At 30.5% G+C, this 21448-nt stretch overlaps 2 protein-coding genes across 7 annotated transcripts in view; one reads left to right on the top strand and one right to left on the bottom strand.

Moving 5' to 3' along the window:
* Window positions 1-21448, top strand: part of LOC103572876 (gamma-tubulin complex component 2) — a 109347-nt gene that overhangs the window by 14851 nt on the left and 73048 nt on the right. The window lies entirely within an intron of this gene.
* On the bottom strand, window positions 17652-20381 carry LOC103572875 (uncharacterized). 3 transcript variants are annotated; one of them, XM_014443398.1, is made up of 6 exons: window positions 20201-20381; window positions 19829-20095; window positions 19471-19736; window positions 19027-19392; window positions 18783-18956; window positions 17652-18672 (listed from the first exon to the last, which is right to left on the bottom strand). In XM_014443398.1, exons 2-5 carry the CDS (start codon window positions 19849-19851, stop codon window positions 18826-18828), a joined length of 786 nt encoding a protein of 261 aa, XP_014298884.1. In that variant the 5' UTR covers window positions 19852-20095; window positions 20201-20381; the 3' UTR covers window positions 17652-18672; window positions 18783-18825. The 3 variants fall into 3 exon arrangements, with proteins under 3 accessions (XP_014298884.1, XP_053597964.1, XP_008549895.1); XM_053741989.1 differs by having other exon boundaries at window positions 19829-20381; XM_008551673.1 differs by lacking the exons at window positions 19829-20095; window positions 20201-20381 and having other exon boundaries at window positions 19471-19785.

Below are 21448 nucleotides of genomic sequence, written 5' to 3'. Positions count from 1 at the left end.
AAAGAACTTGTTGGCCATCAACTTTCCTGAAAATTTCAGATTATTTGATCGAATAGACTCGAAAATATTTGCGAATTACGAAAAAAAAAAAAATTTGTTTTTTAGTTTTTTATTGATTTCTCAAAAACGACTTATACGATCGAGTTCAAAATCTAATCAGCTCTAGTACTCAATAAAAGGCGTCGATTGCCACCTCAAACATCAAAATCGGATAATTCGTTTGAGAGTTATCGCGGGAGAAAGAAATGGTGAAAAACGGTTTTTTCTAAATATTTTCGAAACGACTGACGCGATCGATTTCAAATTTTAATCAGCTCTAGAATTCAATAAAACGCGCCGATTGCCACGTCAACTATCAAAATCGATTGATTAGTTCAAAAGATATCGGCGTTGAAAAGTTAAAAAAATAACATTTTATGTTATTTTTTTCGGATAAATCATAATATAACGTACTAAAATGTGCCTGATATCATACCAACTCATCTTTTTTATGGTTTCTTTTGATCATATAATGTCATCGAACTTGGTTTTTAGTTTAAATCATATTATCAAAAAAAAAAATCGATAAAACGTAGTTTTTAATATTTTTATCGGATATTTCATATTTTATTGTTTCTTACATGAGTCAAAACTTACTTAAATCTTGATTTTGATCCCCGACATTGATTTCTGCCTCAATACACTTATTTTACTGAACATAATCAGGAACTAAATTTTAAAAACCGCTTCATTGATGATTTTCGATTCTTAAATTTTCAAACTTCAGCATAACAGGTAACTTGTTAGAGCTTGAAAAGATCGTAAAAAAACAATTGCATGTGATACCATTTTCGAGCTCGAAGAGCTCGAAAACATATCTACACTAATGTTTTCGAGCTCTTTGAGGTCGAAAACAGCGGGAAGTTTTTGGGGCTGGCCCGCAGGGTCAACCGACGCCCAGATTTTTTTTCTCGTTGCGGCAGATTTATACAAAAAAAATTATTAAGTCCCTTCAAATTCCAACTCATAATGTGAATATTTAAAGGTTGCTTAAGAATTTCGAAAATTTTGAAGTTCAACACTTTTCATGTTCCTTCTTATTTATAATATAATGATTAAAACTCTAACGAGACAATAAACAAATTGAAAAGAGCGTAAAAAATTATGATCTTGTAACTAATGTATATTTTTAATTAAAATATTAACAGTACTTTTTTATTTACAAATATTTTTAGGAAGATTTTCTTACAAATCTAGGTATTGCATTTGTCCGCATGTTCAATTTTTCAAGGAATTTTGTCATAACCTATCATAATTGGTTGAGTAGAGGTCAAAAATACCATTCGTTAAAAAATTTATATATATCCGAATATTAAGGTGACCCAAAAAAACCAATCATTTTTTTTCGAGTCTCTTATGAAAATATGTTGGTTTACGATTTTTAAGAAGCCTTTCCAAAAATCAGCTCGATAAAAAACTTTCAAGAGATCCCTTACGAATTTTGAAAATATCGAAAATGATTGAAATTCGGATTTTTTACTTCTAAATTTTTCTTTCTCGTGCCAGCAATAATTTATACTTGTAAAATCATGTCTATGTTGAAAATGTCAAGAATTTTAAATATTAACTGATAATATGTAACTAATACTTCGAATTAATTTTTGTATTTTTTTATAACTTAATTATTGTCATTTCCCTAAAATATAACTTTTGCATAACCAAAAATATACAGGAGAGTCTTAAACAATAAAATTTGGTAAGTTCTGAAGAAGTGAAAATTCGTGAGCGACGTCTTGAAAATTTTTTTTTCTTCATGCCCGAACGAAAGTACGTGCTTTCGGCCTCGAGTTTACGACAGAAAGTCTAATATTTCTGCCGTGCTGGGATTACCTGCGCGCCATCTATAACAGCGGGTGGAAAGAAAATAACAGCGGGACGAAAGAGTTTTTGTGCGCACTGTTACCGATTATACCTATACTACTGTCACTTTGACAATATTTGGTGACACTCGCTTATATTCATCACCTCAAAACTTGTTTACAATTAATATAAAATTTATAAGCCTGTGTTTTTAAAAAAGTAAAATTTACTAAAAATGAATAAAAACTAAAAAATTATTTTTAATAAATTTAGTAATTTGAAAAAAATGAGAAATTATTTATGATACTGAAGTTAGCCGACGCCTAGTACTTTTTTAATTTTTTTTTAAACGATAAATTATAAATAAAACAATTATTTAAAAAATTATACCTACAGTTTTTTTATTTTCCTACAAGTGCATATTGTTATTTTTTATTTTTTCGTAATTAATCGGCTTCGCCTCGGGCATCATGACGCGCAGTGCAGGAATTTCCAACTTTCTGCCCTTGTAAAGTAATATACTATATCGAGCTGATTTTTGGAGAGGCTTTTAAAAAGATCGTAAATCATCAATGCCACACAAATTTTCATAAGACTTGAAAAAAAAAATAGTCTTTTTTTTTGGGTCACCCTAATGTATATATATATATATATATATATATATGGGATAGAACCGACTTTTGAGGACACGATTGCGGCTACAATTCTTATCGGATCCTAATGAAATTTTTCAAACTTATTCTATGTTTAATTATCACTGTTAAGATCGAGGATGTGCTAAATCGGTTGATTAGTTTAGAAGTTATGGCTGTTGGAAATTTCCACGATTTTTCGAAAAATTCAGTTTTTATCCACTTTCATTTCGGCTGCCGAATGGCCTTTTTCTCATTTTTATAGTATCAGTTCTTAGTGAATTTCATAGTAATATTTTGATCGTGATAATAATAAATAGTGAAAGTAGTTTTTTTTGGGGGGAGGAGGGGGGAAAGAAGTTTAAAAAATCCTCAAAAGACACCAACTTTTAGTCCAAGAATTTTCTCGTAGTATTAATATTTTTAATAATAAAGAATCATATAAAAAAAAATGTATTAAAAATATCTAAATATATATAAAATATGTATAAAAAATATATTTTAAATAGCTAACTTTTGGCTGATTTTCGTAAATATTTTAAATAAATTGAAAATATATTTTAGAATATATAAAAAATAAATTTTTAAGTTAATCAACAACATCGAAAAATAAATATAAAACGTTTATATAAAAAATATATTATTAATCTAACCAGCAACCTAGGTAAAAAAAAATATAATAAAATTATGCAAAAAAAAGTTTTTTATATAAACTTTTTATATTTATTTTTCTATGTTGTTGATTAAATTAAAAATTGACTTCTATATAATTTGTTTATATTTCCGCAATTACATATTTTATAGATTTAAAATATATAACTAATACATTTTTTTGATATCAATATACCTATATTTTTTATATTTTTAAATATAAAAAAAAAATAACCTTAAAAGGTCCAACTGCATGTGTGTGTGTGTGTGTGTGTGTGAGTGTGTGTGTGTGTGTGTGTTATTAAATTTAGTTTCGATTTGGCAATCTTCCATGATGTGTATTATATTATATGACGTCTAATTCGATTAAGAAATTATGAAGTCATATTCTATAGCATCTAAAGAATAGATTTCAATAATAATAAATATATATATATATATATTTTTTTTTTTTTTTTTTATTATATAAAAAATGTTATTTTTATTATATAAAATTTCCCCAATATAGTTAATTAGAATAAAATTTAGTATATAAGTTTTGATATTTTAATTTACGTGGGAGGGGACCAAGTATAAATTTAATTTGGGTAAGACAGAATTCCACTTATGCTTACTGCATGCTCCATTCCGGTAGTTGTAGATGGAAAAAGACCCTCAATATCAGTAGGCAGAAAACGTGGCAGTGACGTTGTAGGCCCAATTTTCTATGGTAGAAAATCGCAGGAAATGAACAGCAATGGTGTGACAACACTCACGAATTTTATCGACACAAATCCAATTTTAACTTTAACTTTACTAAACGACCGCGTGTAGAAATTTGACTAGAACGCGGTCAATCAAAACGTTCTTCAAATAAATAATTTATACAATAATCACTGCGGCTATTAATATCGGACGAGCAAATTCAAAGAAATAAAATAAATTAAATAAAACTGTTCACTGAACTCCATGACTAGACGTGACTAGACTTATCGTTTGGCCGACTTAAGTAAATTGTATTCAGCTCTGAGTGTAGAGTAGTAACCTCGCTAGTCATCATCAGTCCACTACCCTACTGGTCCACTCTGGGTGGTAGCCAGGGCCTGAGTCCTCGAGCAACTGTTTGCTAGCCGTTTTAAAGGAAAATTCTGAGGGTGGGAAACTACCCCACTATTGTCTCAACAGAATGCTATCTAGGGGGCCTCTGACATGGCCTCGGGTGACTGATGAGTGAAAATTAAAGTATAATTATCACAATAGATGGCCGTAGGTCCATTAGACTTTGGTGCTCGATTTTCAAGTCGAAATGCACTGTTGCATGTTTTTCTCTCAAAAAAATCTAAATTTAGTTTGAACAATTTTTAATTTTTCGAGCTCAAGGAGCTTGAAAACAGCATTAAGTCTTACAGCTGATTCACTGGGTCCATCGTTTTTCAAATTTGTTTTACAGTTTTTTTTTTTGGGATGTTCATCTATTATATTATTGTTAATATTTAAGAATATACAGATTTTTTTATAAATAATTGAAAATAACGAAATTTGAGTTATATGAAGTAAAATAATTTCAGAACATTATTAGTATTATTAGTATTATAAATATTTTTCTTGAGAATATTTCTTTGGTTTACATATTTATATTTGGAAATAACACTCAGTAACAGGTTTTAATTAACAATGAATATAAATAGAGTAGTACTACTATTTATCAATAATAAATAATTGACTGTTCAAACAAAATTCTATAAACTATACTTAAAATAAATTTTATTTGACGTAAATATTATCGAAGTATGTATTTTAAGATAAATAATACTTTAGTATGAAATATTCTTCTGCTTTTTCTAAGAACGAAACAGGGTATAAATCAAATAAATTATCATAAGATATTATGTAATTCTCATGTTGGAAATTGATCACCTTGAAGGCATTAACATGAACATCAAAAATTGTTATTAATTTTTGATATACGAAGTAAATCACATCGTTATCGATAAAAATATGCTCAATAATACCGAAGTTTAATTTATCATCGTAAGAAATACACAGAACCATTCCAGGTTTACATTTTATACCTTTTTTTTCTATCCAATCATACGTATCAATTACCTTTCATGAAAACTTATTAATAATCGCCCGATGAAAAAAGTTTTTGTCTAATTATATATGATTATATATGAAGTCATATATAATTATAAATAAACCTATATATGATCAGATCAGATTATATATGAGTCTATACATAATTAGATCTGATCAGACCTGAATTATATCTGCCTATGTATGATCATATATAGGCTTAAATATGTAATTATATACGAGTTAATACATAACTAGATCTGGTCAGATCTGACTGATATAAACCCATATACAATCAGATATAGGCCTACTTATAATTAGATCTGATCAGACATGGCTAATATAAACTCACGTATAGTTGTGCATAAGTTTATATATGATTGGATCTGATCAGACATGACTGATATAAACTTACATGTAGTTATATATGTCTATGTATGATTAAATCTGATCAGATTTTATTGATATGAAACTTATAAATGTTTAATTATGTATATAGTTCCAATAAATAAATAAATAAATATATATATATATATATATATATATATATATATATATATATATAAGGCTGATTCAAAAAAATTGACTATTTTTTTTTTTTTTCGATATCCCCTGAGGAATATATTCAGAGAGACAAGAAAAAACGTGTTATGTCTGGATTTAATTAATTAATAATAATTAACTATTGGAAATGGTCGCGTGGGCCTCAAGTGGGAGGCACCGGGCAAACAGGGTGATTTTCCTAGAGGATTAGCTCTAGGTTTTATTTTTATTGTGAGAACTCGAGCGATAAACCCCGTAGGGGCCTTTCTGTAGTTTCGATGCAGAATTTGGATGCAATACGTTAGCGAAATTGATAATTTCACCTACCTTTCGTTGTTCGCTGCTTACTTGCAAGTTGGTCTTTATGATCTTTGGACTGCAACTCTCGTGAACGGCTTCTGTTGGTCTCTGGTCGAAAGATGATTTGTTCCAGGAAAAAGGGATGTGGTTTTTAATATTAGAAATAATCTAATATGCCGGTTTTCCCAATGATAGATGTTTATTGAAATATTTCCCTATGTGCTCGCCGTACTCAGTTCACAAGATGTTAAATTGTTCTTAACACTAAGGTTCTTTCTTTAACTTAAATCTCTTAGATTTACACTCAACTATTAAACTTAAACTTATGGTTTTACCATTGGATTTATTGAGTCTTTAGCTCATATGAGTTCGGTCTGAATCTTCGACTCCAGCAATTCACTCGGACGAGAGCCGCTATTTTTACACTTAACAATTATTATAAAAATCACTTCCCCTGAGGTGATTTTCGGAATAGGAAAATATATTTTTGAAAAGACAATTTTGAATAAAAATTTTTACGGTAACAAGCAACTTGCCACGCCTCCTCGAGTGCAATATCGAGACGATCTTCCCGTGGGATTTTATAGTAACTTGACTGTTTTGTAACGGGGTAAAATTTAATTTATCATCAAGGAAAATCGTGGTTTTCCCACAGCTGGTCAGTTACCCGAGCCGAAACCCCAAATAAGTACCCGTTTGACTTTTTCGACTTGTCGCCGAGTGCGCTAATTGAAGAAGCTCGGACTTCTGTCCCAAAATTTATTAAGTGGAGAGGCCATTTTCCGGAAGTTGGCGAAAATGGCCGAGCTGAAAATATATAACCAGAGGACAGCAGCAAAATCGAGGAGAGTCGGTCGAGCCGACAAGCTTAACGGACGTCCATCTACCGTGAGCCTTATCCAGAAGACCGGAACCCAAGGAAAGACCATGAGAAGCTAGATAGCCGCCAAGGGTATCATCCGGTGAATAAGTGCAAAGTTTAGTGTTAATATCGAAATGCTGTGCGTAACTTATTCTCGGCAGGTAAGCCAGAATTATTAAATTAATTAACATCGAGAATAAAGTTATCAGAAGTGTTAGCAACTTTGCGTCTTCAATAGAGTAAATTCTCGGTGGGGGAGGCCAGAATTTATTGTAAAGAAATAAAATAATAATTAACCACGTGTTTGGTCAAATAATTCTCGGCAGCGAGGCCAGAATTTATTAATCATTAATTGTAAATTAAGGAGTAAAATTTCTCGGTAGGAGGTCAGAAATTATAATAGTTATTAAGTCATTGTTATATAATAAATTAATCGGTAATTTAATAAGATAAAATTTACAAGACTAAAAATTAAGTGCTGTGAAAAGCGGGATAAAAGATTGAGATTTTAATAAATTAATTTTGAGTAGAATAAATTGATGTCAGTAAATTTATAAATTGTTAAAGGAAATTAAAATTGAATGCGAAGAAAGGAAGACACGAAATAGAGAGAGATAGACTGAGACGCGCGAAGTAGAGAGAGATAGCGTCGGTCGCTCGAGTCAGTAAAGTCTATCACTTGATGGAAAATTAATACTGGAAAATTTTTATGAATTAAAGTAAACGGTTATACAAAAGAGAAAATTAAGGAACAACTAAAATTAAATTTTAAGGAAAGTTTTAGAAGAAAATTAAATTGTGTGTGTGTGTGTGTGTGTGTGTGTGTGAGTTAAGTCCAGTGGACAGTAAATTGATTAAATAAAACGTGTGTGTGTATGCGATATAAAATGATTCCAGGGGAATTTTGTATTAATTATTTTGAAATAATTAGATCCAGGGGATCTGGCAAGTTGCCGATTTTGTTTTAATATTGATCCAGGGGATCAGGCGGGTGGACATTATAAATAAAGTCCAGGGGACAAAATTTATTAAGATCCAGGGGATCAGGCAGTTTGCCAAAATTGTATAAGTCTAGGGGACTCCGTGTGAAATAGATCCAAGGGATCAGGCCGGTGGCCAAGTTTATATTAATAAGTCCAGGGGACTCAGTTTTTTATAGATCCAGGGGATCAGGCCGGTGGCCAAGTTTATCGTAATAAGTCCAGGGGACTAAGTAATTAATGTAATAAAGTCCAGTCGACTCCGTAGTAATAAAATGATTATAAGTGAAGTAAAACCCGGTGGGGTAAAATTGTGTGTGATAAATAAAATTGTTAATTATATTAATAAAAGTATTATGTAAAAAATTTAATTTCTCATCCTTTCTCACTCTTGTAAAGTTCAACGACCCTGAATTTTCTAAATTTAACATCTCCGGTTCTGGAAGGCCGAGTCTTATTTTCCGGTGGCGGCCTTATTAAGATCAATTAATAAAGGGGCCAAATTTGGCAAGGTTGAAAATTACCCTGTTACAGTTTAGATTTTATTTATGAAACTGAACAAATCGCTGTAAGAGAAATAGAAAATAGAAAAAGAGGGTTGCCTAAACGTAACACGGTTTAGAACTCACGCGGGCCAGCAAGGAAGATACATTAACTTCTCAAGCGTCATAGGCTGCCGCATCTTGGTTTTTGTTGTTTTTATCACCTCGGTTCGCGGTTCTAGAGGGAATAATTTAGAATACATAATTAGATGAATTTAGAATACAGTTAAGTGTAATTTCCTGATTGAAGGAAACGTTGACGACGTGCAACGAGGTGTTGGCCGAAGTTGCTATCCCTAAAATTGTTAACGCTGCACTTTACAGCGAGCGCGGCAAAGAGGCCCCATTAATATACACGGCAAGCTGGACATAACAAACGCCTGTAAAAATCAGAGCTTTTAATGTTAATATTTAGAGGTCGCGCATCGCAAATTTCTATTTTCCGTTTAAATAACATGGGAAAATTTAATTTTTAAGCTTTGGAATTTTGTAGCTCACGGTGGGACCAATACTTTTAAATGTTCAAGACATATTCTTATGGAAAATTCGACGCTCTATAAGAAAGGTCTCTTATAATTTTTTGATATTTTTATTTCTTCAAAAGTTATTCGAAGTTAAAGTTAGATTGACGATAAATTTCTACAATTTTTAAATTTTTTGACGCAACCATCAGCTTTATCCGAAAATTTTATAGGACATTTTTTGTAGAGCATTTTATTTTCTACAACTTATCGTAGAGAAAATTTCCGATATTTCTCACAAGTCGTAAGTTATTTGCAATTAAGTGGAAATCTCAACGAATCCAAATTTTGTCGCTTAAAATTAATTAATGAGAAATATCGAAAAATTTCTTGAAGATAAGTTGTAAGAAATAAAATGCTCTACTAAAAATGTCCTATAAAATTTTTGGATAAAGTTGATGGTTGCGTCAAAAAATTTAAAAATTGTAGAAATTTATAGTCAATCTAACTTTAACTTCGAATAACTTTTGAAGAAATAAAAATATCAAAAAATTAAAAGAGACCTTTCTTAGAGAGCCTCAAATTTCCCATAAGAATATGTCTTGAACATTTAAAAGTATTGGTCCCACCGTGAGCTACAAAATTCCAAAGCTTAAAAATTAAATTTTCCCATGTTATTTAAACGGGAAATAGAAATTTGCGATGCGCGACCTCTAAATATTAACATTAAAAGCTCTGATTTTTACAGGCGTTTTTTCTTGTCTCTCTGAATATATTTCACGGGGGATATCGATAAAAAAAATAGTCCATTTTTTTGAATCAGCCTAATATATATATATATATATATATATATATATATATATTGAGACAAATCGCTTTTCGTTTTTGCGATTTTCACCAGCAGCCACCAGAATTCGCGGGTTGAACTCTGGCTTAGGCTGGCCTCTAACAAATTTTTATTTTACTTGGACAAAGCAGTGGGCTGGGGTTCTTGCAAAGCAAAGACCCGCACTTATTCAAACACGGCAACGTATGTAAAATTTACCAACTTACCTCACGGCTTATTATTTATCAATAGATTTCTTATAATGAATAGACTTATTAGTTCTTACTCAATAATATTCTTAATAGACGGTTTAATAATTCTTACGAATAAAATAGGAAAATAAATAATATGGGTGAAAGATAGAGTGAAGTGATTTAATTAGAAAGAATGCAAGTTTATTGCCAATTATAATAAGATTCAGTTACTTACATTAAACGCTCTGAACTTAACAATGTATAGACTGTCCTCGTAGATACCGGATACAATATTTCTCGACGTAGAATGGCGCAGTTTTACACAGAATTTATGATTTAATATGATAATTTTTGTATCGCGAATGAATCGCCAGTAATATATAAGATTAATAGTTTTATTAACACTTGATTTAAACTATTTATAACGATTTATAAAAAGTAAGAAAATAATATCGCAATTAAAATTGCCAGAGTAATAATAGAAATAATAAATATCGCAAATTGATAGCTAAGGTACGTCTAAGTACTAAGTGATCCAGGATCGAAGTCGTTGACCGATAATTGAGGGCCTGGGACTCGCCTCTGAACTCTGTCCCCACTTCACCCTTACGGACATGCGTCGACATGAAAATTAAGTCATGTGACCATGGCACTATGACGTATTAAATTCGGACGGCAACAAGACAGAGAAAATCGGGAACCGCAAGGCTGAAAGTGACGAAGACAATTCACATTGTCTCAATATATATATTGTAATATGATGAAAAATTCGACATCGACTCTTGGTTTGAATTTATTTGAAATAATCAATAGTTACCCGATGAGCCAATTCTAGTGACATCTAGAATCAGAAATTTCGACTTCGACCGAGCAATCGATCTACCGCATGGATTGAAACTGGAGATCCGGGATAGACTTCGTACTCAACGGCCATGTTTGTATTGGAACAATTCGATCCCGACCAAAAAAGACAATTTCGATTCCGATTTTTGAACAATTCGCTATACGCCATTAAGAACAATCTGAGTTTGAACAACGAACAAGTAATCGCGACAAGTGAATTCCGATTGAACAATAAACCGCCTTCTGTGAACAAGTCGAAGCATCGGCACAAAACTGAATAAAGTGTATAAGTGTATTTATTATCGAATAAGTGAAATGCGTTGTGTAGTTAAATAATAATCAATTAGTTAATTACGGGTAATAATTATAGGATAGTGAAATTTAACACGTTGCCGAAATAAAAAAATTATTTTATATTTTATTTTATTTCATCGAGCAATTCTGAGAATTACGGATTATCCGTGTCTCCTTCGTTTGGGCAGTAGAGTCTTGCCATATACGATATTTTGACGTCACTCGTCAAGTATTCCGGTGATACTTACAGTGTATGTGTGTCTCCGAACAATAAAATAACTGTTTTGTTTATTTCGAAAAACGACTGTTTTCTTTCTAATACGAACTGATTTTGGTGTTTTGATCAATTAAGATTTCTACGAGCAATTTGAATTTTTTTGTTTATATCGAGTTAAGCCGACCACGGCAAATTATATTTTTATTTTGTAACCGATTATTTTCGTGAACCCGATCAATTATCTTGTTTATTTAACATACGACTAATTTGTTTTTGAATTCTGATCAATCATTTATCGTCATCTTAAGTGCCTGACCTTTCTCCGATCCGCCACTCTGAGCCGACGTTTCGACAATTGTTTTGTTTGGTGATCATAAAATCACCTGGCGCCCAACTTTAAAATTTTGAACAAGGTTGCCAAAAGCGTAAGTGTATTCGGACTTTACTCCGGTAGATCCCCGGCAGGGCTGCCAGATTGTATAATTGGATACAAAAAGTGTATAATTCGGTGATCTTATGTATCCAGTTTGTATAACAGATTGTCTCGTATAATTGGATGCAAAAATAAAAATCCAAACGTGAAGTAAATTTTGTGAGTGTTTAAATATCGATTATTTGAGATAACGATAGATCAAAGGTTTCTTAATCGTAGATGGCGTGTAGGCGCTTGTCACTTTCGAAAATTTCTCTAATCGGAATTGGCGCTCTTTCAGTAATATTCGTTGGCATTACAAGTAAACATAAAAGTGACTTTTTAACCCAGCGCCACTTGCTACTGGGACTGTTTTGAACTAAATTCAAAAACATAACCTTTGTATTGTGTCAAGTCTTAAATGTAATTCGGACAATATTATTTACATTATATACAGGTGAGATGTTTACAATTAATTTATAAAAATTATGATACTGCAAGTAACAGATAATTGTTAATTTTGCTTTTCTTAAATAAATAAGTATTGATAAATTAATCTTAAAACAAAGTATATGAACTTTCAATAATTTTCCAATGTACATTTTTATTGAATTTTATTTTACTAAAATTTTTTGGTAAGCATACTAGATACCTGTTTATTTCAGTATCATAAAAATTTACAACAAAGAAAAACTATTAAATCATGGCTTTAACGAAATTTTATACAGTGGTTCTTCTTATGGTTTCTGTTCAGTGTGATTTTCTTTTTCTGTTATGCATGCCTTTGTGTTTGTTATAGTGTATGAACATGGATAAGTTTGTATTAAAAAAATCTCTTATTTCTTCTCATGCTTCAGACGATCAGCCAGTGAGTTAAATAAAAAAAAAACAGTTCTTCCATTTAATGACAAATGGCTTGAAATGAATGATTTTAAAAACTGGTTATCAAAAACTTCAAATGACCATGGTAATATCGTTGCAAAGTGTAAATATTGTAATGTGGAATTGGCAAACCAAAAGGCAGTATTAGGAAAGCACGTTTCCAGTTCTAGACATAAGCAAATTTTATCTGTTAGTAGCAATAATAAAACGATAAGTGAAGTAATTAATAAGCCCGAAAATAAAATGATTAAGCTAGCGGAACTCAAACTAACTGGACTACTTGCTGCAAATAATTTACCTTTTGCTCTAATGGATACATTGGTTCCATTAGTAGCAAATATTTTCCCAGACTCAAAAATTGCTCAAGACTTAGAGTTGGGTAGAACTAAAGCAACTGCAGTAATGACCCAAATATTAAGCCCGGAATTTCCTACTGAATTAATTGAATCACTCAAGAAGACAGGATGCTATTTTTCACTAATACTTGATGAGACAACAGATGCAACTTCAAAAAAACAATGTGCAATTACTGTTATATACTGCGACAATGAATTTAATGTCAAAACTGCATTTTTGGATATAGTTGAACCAGACTCTAGTACAGCAGAAAGCTTATTTGATTGTTTAAAGAAATGCATTGAGGACAAAAATATTCTATTAAGTAACTTTGTTGGATTTTCTTCAGATACCACCAATTCAATGGTTGGTGAACATAATTCTGTTTTTTTTTCGTTTAAAACAGGAATTTTTACATATCGTGTGTATCGAATGCTCTTGCCATAGTATTCATCTCGTAGCTTCCAATACCTGCTTGCACCTACCAAGATCATTGGAAGATGTATTACGAATCATTGGTTCGCATTTCTCTCGAACTGATAAAAGGCAAAAAAAGTTATTGGAAATGCAAGAATTTTTCAGTACCAAGATTCATAAAATTTTAAGTCCTGCTACAACTAGGTGGCTTTCATTAAAACAATGTGTTGATCGGACTTAGGAGCAGTTACCTGCTCTTATTCCGTACTTTACTACAGAAGTCTTCGAAGATCCTTCAAAGACAACCGAGGAAATTTTATCTGTGTTAAAAAACGATTTAATGATTATTTACTTAGAATTCATGTCTTATACGCTAGAGCTGCTCACCAATTTCAATATTATTTTTCAATCAGAGGTGCCTTTGTTACATCGCCTGAAGCCTGAAGTTAAAAAACTACTACAAAAAATATACAAAAATTACATTAAATTTGAAATTAGCAAAAAAGATCCATTCACTACTAATCATCAACATCCAAACAATTTCTTGCCTCTTGAAAAAGTTGATATTGGAGTAAAAGCTAGTGAATCAATTAACAGATTTTTAAAAGAACATCCAGAACTTTCTGCTAAATCTAAAATAGATAACATTAAAAAAACGTGCATGAAATTTTATATTGAAGTGGCTACTCAACTTAAAGCCAGATTTGATTTTTCTGATCCTATTTTTCAATTTATAAATATTGTGGATCCGCCGATTGCACAATCTTTCGAAACTAAGAAGCTGATTGAAGTGATAAAACGATTCTCTTTCGTGACAAACATTATTGATAAACAAAAATTGGACACTGAATGGGTGGATCATGCTCTCTTAGACCATGAAACTTTGGATTTAGATAAAAAAACTCCCAGCATCACAACACTGGAAAAAGGTTTTTCTCTTAAAAATATACACGGTGACTGCAGGTTTCCCAATTTGAAAATAATAATTACACTTTTGCTCACCTTACCCTTTTCGAATGCTTTCGTAAAACGCACATTCAGCAATTTAAAAAAAATGAAGACTCAAGATAGAAAGTGCTTAAAAACAGAAACTGTAGTGGGTTTGATGGCGACTAAAAATGGGATTACTAATCAAGTTGGTTGTGTTGCTTTTGAACCTATAAATGCTATGCTATCTAAAAAAATCTTATGCAATTGTAAAAATTAAACTTGCTGCACTTATATAAAACTATCTTGATATTGGGTAGTTTATTACATAAAATACGACAACTTTTTAATAATTGACTGGTGTTGGATACAATTTTGGTACAAAATGAGATAGTGAGGATGGTATATGTATAAATTTATATGTATATATATACTTGTATAAGTGTGTTTGTGTATAACATAACTTTTTACATACTGACATACTTCACTTCTTTTTTCAGATTCAAATTTTACCGCCAAAATTATAATTTTTTTCTTTGAGGCTAGATTCATCTCTTAAAATTTATAACAATATACAAAAATAAATTATTTAGTTTTTTTCATATTTTAGGTAAGTCAGAGTGACTAAAAATAAATACTTACATTTTTTACAGACTATTTTTTAACAATTTTGTCACTTTGTATAATTGTCACGACATTTAGATATCGCGGCAGTCTCGCATCAGGTTGGTGAGCAAGAGAGGGCAGCACACGCTGCTCACACGTCTCATCCGATAGTTTGTTAATATGATTATTTTGTTTATTTATAAGATTTTGTTTTAATTATGGCGTTAATAATACTTTATTGGTTTCTTAGGTATAAATTGTATTTGAATCAGGAGATTTCACTGAGTAATGTGAGCATATATTTGGATTTTTATAGCGCTGAGAGAAATAGTTGCGCATTTCATTTATGTGCTTATGATTATTTTGAATTGGTTGGCGCATGCGCGTCAACACAACAGTTGGCATCCGTAAATTTATTTATTATAAATAAATTTACTAGTTTTATGAATAAATCATTGGTTGATTTATCGGTAAATCATATTAACAATTAATTATGAAATATACAATTGGTCGTTTAGCGTCGAGAACTTGATAAATTACACGACAGTTGTATATCTCCACTGGTCAAAGTGAGATATACGACAAAATGGCGTCGGCCTAGGTGCCGGCATGAGATTCACGTGCTGCCGTGGTCAGGCGTGGGAAAGTCTCTGTAAGAGTAGCGTATGTGCTCTGTTACATTAAAATAATTATAAATTTGTCGCCATTTGGTATTTGAGTAGATAATATAAACCCATTGGCATTATTTAAGCATTTTGATAAATCGCATAAAGGAAAATACATTTACCGTATTAGCGTGCAACCAAAGGAGTTGAATAATACGTAAACTGTAAGTACTTTTTTTTGGCTAATAAATTGGCGTGTAATTTTGGTTCCCGAGTTGGTGATCATTTGTCTATAGCATAAAAGTAAGAGAGATAGGGAATTCTGAGTATTAGTAATTGGTCATAAGCATATGATGGAATGCGTGAATATTATACTCAGTAAATACGAATACAGTCAGTGAAAATATTCAGTATTATTTTACCAAATGTTGAGTGTGATAAATGTTTGGTTATTTTTCATTATCATTTATTATTAATTTGAGTTATTATTTTTATAATTAATTTTTGGTGCGTATTATTATTTTATTATTTTATTTATCACGTGAGAGTGATACAAAGGTATAAATATCATTCATAATTGTTTTATCCAAGAGTGCTATTTATCTTTATTATTTGCGTATAGGATAATATTATTTTGTGAATACCGTAAAATTCACCATTGGAAATTACTGGAAATACTTCAAATTCCTATATGAGATTATTTTATTTAATATTTTCTATTCACTTGCGAGTGATATAATAATTTACAATTATTGAAGTATTATTCTGAGATTGTTCTCCGTGCATTATATTTAGTTTGTTTATGTTCACGTGCGAGTGAGATTATTACTTACTAATATTTATATGTCCCTATGATAATCACAGACGAGTGATTAGATTTTGTACGTTCGATAAGTTATTTTGCGTTTGATATACTTATTGTTTAATCAGCATTATTATTTTGATTATAATTTTGTATACGCATACTATCTTTGTTTTATTTTGTAAGTGAACTACGATTATTTTTTTATATTGTTTATGTAAGTATGCGATATACTGGATTAATTAATTTATTACTTAAATGATAATTAAATGCAAATGGTCATCAACCCGGTAGTTATTTAAATTTATTTATTTAAAGTACTGCTATCTCTTTTCTTGCTTTCCTTTTCCTGAAATCTGAAACTGTTACCCTGTCATTAATTTTATTTTCATTTTCATTTTTCTTCGTTGCTTTATTTTGAGTTAATTTTGTTCGTGGGGCACATGAACTGGCGCCCAACTAGGTTGTCTAACCCAGCCTGAGCAGAGCTGCGGGTCCAGGGAGATTCAGGATATCTCCAGGTGGGACATTTTGTTTTTTTACTATTTTATTTTCAGTTTTTCAACCAACGGAGAGCCATAACGGCTATTGAGCGCCAACCACACTCCGCCGTGGGACGCGTGAAATAGAAGAGAACGTTATATAATAAGATTTGATTTTGTATAATTTCAGTGACCGGACGGTATAAAATAAGTTGGCTCTACTGGCAGCCCTGATCCCCGGTGGTGAAAAACCCGTTACAATATATATATATATATATATATATATATATATGCTTGGCGACGATACTTTAGGTTTAGATTGCAATAATCACTGCCTAAGTCGCCAACTACAAAAAAGTGAAACGTTGTGAGTGATAATGAGAAGAGGAGAGATGGGAAAAGGTATTAGTGAGGTGAGAGGCGTTTCGTCTTAGTATACGATAGCTGAGACTCCTCAGTTAGGCGTGTCTATCGTGTACCCCACCTAACACGCCGTGTTGGAAGTTACATGTTGGAAATGTTATATATTGAAACAGGCATAGAAATTTATTTTCTAATGTTGCCTTAGATCGCTGGATTTTATCCATTTTACAAAACCTACAAGAATAGAATGTCTTAAAATTTTCAACAAAACCTAATATTGAATTCAAACCAAGGTTATCTCCTAAAATAAGAGTTAGTTTAAAATATATTTTAACGGTTTTTCCATCGTGTAAGTTTAATTCAATTCCTTTATTTTTTAACAACTCCCTAATTAATGTTCGAAAAACTGCAAAATTGCCATATTCCTAACGGCCTTTTAAATAGTAGATTAGTGCATGAAATATCGCTTTGAGTGATTGCAAATGAGGTGGAAGACGTGCAATTGATATATACGTCCCTCCTAATTTATTTGAACCTGCATGACTACCTAGGAAGTTTTCCGTTTCGTAATCATCGTTAAACAAAAAAAGTAGAAATATACTATCTTTTGAAGGACAACTTTCAACTTTTTTTTTTCCAAATAGGAGTTTGAATAATATTTAAAACAACAGTTTTGTGACTTTCCAGCTCTCGTTTATATTTTATAACCTCATTGTAGATATCAGGTAATTCAAATACTTTTTTAAATATGGCTCTTAATGGGAATAAAATCGCAGTTGCGTCCTTTGGTTGACTAATTTGATTACCCTTATAATCTCTTTTAAGAGTGTTACATTTCTTACCGATAGAAAACTCAATCGGTGGTATATAAAAGTCACTTTATTCTAAAAAATGAGAACGATTATATTCGGTGTTAAATTTGTTAAGAGTATTATTTGTAGATTTGAAAATATTACTAATTTCTTCAATAATTTTCGTATCATTCTCATTATTCCTTCCATTTTTACTTATAAAACTTTTTAACTTATATTCGATTGTATTATGCTCTTCATTAATTAAGTTTTGAATCATTTTAAAAATGTCTTCAATTTGATTAAATGAAGTATTACCAGAACCGTAAAACTGTAACATTGAATTCATCAACTTATCTTCAAAATTGTCTGAATTAACAGTTAGATTGTTATTTAGTTGTGAAATATTAGATTTACTAATGGAATATGTATTTTGCGACATTTTTTCAATGATTAATTATTATCAATTTGAATAGAATTAAAGTTCTTAATCAACGTTTGAAGTGCAGGTACAACTAAATCACTTTCACCGTGAATCTTGTAAACTACATCTTTTAAAAAGATTCCAGGATAAGGAGCTTTTCTCAAAAATTCGAATTGCAGGCTATAGAAGCATTTAAAAGTTAAATCAATACATTCAATAGTAGATTCAGCTTGAAACTTGATATTTGATATCGTTTATTATTACTAGTCTTTTGGTAATACTCGTTAGTGCATCTTCAATAATTACTGATAATGGTTGCTCCGATAATCCGAATTTTTCTATTTTTTCTTTTCTATTTTTGAGCTTCCTATTTAAATCCTCTTCATCTTTAAAAAAATTAAAATTTTTCGCGTAAAATATTTAATTTCGACATTGTAAAATTGTTTTTCAAGTAATAAATATTTAATAATTCTTTATCGATATGTTTTACACTAACCATCAAATATAATTTTTTTAATATAGTTTTGAAAAATTTATCTTTACATGCAAAAAAATCCGTTTAATACATCTTCCTTACTGGGTCGCCAGTTTGTTTTATCTCGCAAAGTTAAGAGTAAAGGATTTGGTAACAAAAATGGCAGCATTTGAAATGTTATTGCATTGCGGACATCTGGACTAAAAAAATGACTATTGTACCAAATATAATCAAACAAAAATTAATTATAAAACAAAATATGGACCTTCATCTTTATCGTTAGCTTCTTTCAATGAATTTATGTAAAGTCTTATTCCAGAGCTGAATTTCTTCTTTTTCTCACAATAAGCAAGTAACTTTTTTTCTAGGATATTATATTGACTAGTTAAGCGTGTACTTTTATTCGGGTATTGTTGTTTAAAATCGATATCAAGTAATTTTAAACCAGTGTAAATATCTCTCAATGCAGGATATGTGGATAAGTACTCAATACTTGTAACTTGATTATTATTAATAAGATCTTGGATTCTTTTAATTGAAGTGTATTTCCAATATTCTTCTACAGTATTCCACGGATTTACATACTCTGCCAAAAATTTTAATTTTTCAACACAATTTTGAGGTGCATAATCTAAAAAATAATTAAGTAATTTTTTAAATTAAAATTTTAAAACATAACCCATTAAAATATAAAATATTTAAGTCGAACCGATTGTAAAAAGATCTTCAAATCGTCCTAAGCGTACTAGAGTCGAATTATCAATTACTTTATGTTTCAATCCTCTACAATTTTTCGTAGCTCCAGATTGTAACAATATGTCTCGATAATGATTGTACCGCAAATGAAGTTTTTCTCGAGCCAAAGCTTTTTTATTTCCTTCTCGAGAATACGGAATGTAGTAAGTTGCAAGAATTTCTGATGTAAATGTTTTTGATATCAGTATTGCCAACTCGCTTAAACGTTCTGGACTTATCCTAAAAGTAAACAAAAAAATATTTGTATACATCGTTTAAAATCTTACATAGTCTATCATTCAAAGTTTTTTAATGATAAAAATCAAAAATACATTAAATCTTCATTAGTCTGCATTTCAGTCGTTACAATTACGTTAGCTAAAAGATTCCTGTAGGAATCATTAGAATTCAATGTTTGCTATAATAATTTAGCACTGCTAAGCCTTGAACTGATTTTTTTAAAATATCGAATGTCACTAATACGTTCACGTGTTTCTATTGCGATTTTACTATTATATGGGAACGCATCTATTAGGGTGCTTCGTTTCCAGCGAAAGTTTGTTTTTCGTTGCTCATCAAGCAAAATATTATTCTTTATGCTAAAACAAAAATTCCTGCTAAGTTTGAGCTCTTAATTTCAATCCTAAGTACTTTTCATTTGATTTCAAAGATTTTTCATTTAAAATACACGTAAATTAAATTACTTTTTTTTAAGTTTCTAATACTCAGTTGCATTTCATGATATCAAAGCGCCGTTTGTCGCAATTTGTAGGGAACTGAGTGTTTTTCAAAAGTGCTTATAGTAACTTAGCTGTTATTCAAGCGGTTTCACTTGTGTCCGTTGCGGACGTCATTTTTCCTATGAAAGTGACTTTTATCGGCTTGCAGAATGTAAACCAATGAAAGTACACTAAAAGTGTTACAGGGAATTTTACAGGAAATTTTATTCCCTTCAAAAAAAGTTCCATGATTCAAGTCGCTAAAGTCTATAAATTCCAAGTTATAGTAATTTTAATAATTTGAAAAATAAGATATAAAAAAAAAAAACGTAGTGTCTAAAGTAACTAAATAATACATACCTTCAAATATATTTTCTAATTTTTCCAAGTCCCACTATTTTAATTTATTTTGACCCAGTCATCCATTTTAATTAAATTGTCTCAACTATGATAACCGAAAAGTTGGTAAATTACTAATGATAAGTATGTGACACAATGCTTATGAAGGCTTTTTGGTGGTTAGCTTGACATTTGCTTAACTGCGCAAGCTCCACGTTCTTGATCGACGCTATTACGATCCATCGTATCATTAATATAACGATAGAAATACTTATAATGATAAAACAATAACCTATTTTGTCAATATAACTGAATCTCGATGGCAACTTTTCGGAGTATGGTTGAAATAGAAAAATGAATTCTCATTGGAGGACAAACATTGAAGAGTTCATTTAACAATACTATAGATCATTAAAATAAAGAAGAATGTTGTTAAATTAACTATACGTATTGCAATAATAAACAAATGAATAGTTATTTTCACAATCAACTGTTTGACTACACTTTAAATCGCTAAAATGACAAAATTTTTCTCACCGTGTTTAGTAGTTACATTTTATCCCGGAAAAAACGAATTATATATAGTCATATATAGATCATATATGGGACTTACATGACGATACATGAGAATATATCATTTCCGATTGTTATTGTATATAAATATATATAACTATACATAGGTAAATATAATAATATATGGTCATCCATAGAAGTGAACATGAAAATTTTACACATCTCAAATTTTATCCCTTATTAAATAAAGCGATTTAAAACGATTTGTAATGTTCAATTCTTATAAGAAGGGTGATTAAAAAGTATTCGAAGTATTCAAAAGCATTAAAAAGTATTTGAAATTTTTTTTTTTTCTAATCATTTAGAATCGCTTCTTTTAAT

Source organism: Microplitis demolitor, chromosome 9 (genome assembly GCF_026212275.2).
Source record: "Microplitis demolitor isolate Queensland-Clemson2020A chromosome 9, iyMicDemo2.1a, whole genome shotgun sequence".
NCBI classification, from domain to species: Eukaryota; Metazoa; Arthropoda; class Insecta; order Hymenoptera; family Braconidae; genus Microplitis; species Microplitis demolitor.
Note: the sequence above shows the minus strand (reverse complement) of the source record. Positions and strands in the feature narration are given on the sequence as shown.

What these genes read in the sequence shown, in the direction of transcription:
- LOC103572875 (XM_008551673.1), bottom strand. Translation starts at nt 19,768, where the DNA reads ATGTATACAAATATTTTTTTGTTTACTTTTAGGATAAGTCCAGAACGT. An exon ending in TGAAGATCTTTTTACAATCG is followed by an intron (nt 19,393 to 19,470) that starts GTTCGACTTAAA and finishes ATTATTTTTTAG; the next exon opens with ATTATGCACCTCAAAATTGT. An exon ending in AGCTAACGATAAAGATGAAG is followed by an intron (nt 18,957 to 19,026) that starts GTCCATATTTTG and finishes TTTTTAGTCCAG; the next exon opens with ATGTCCGCAATGCAATAACA.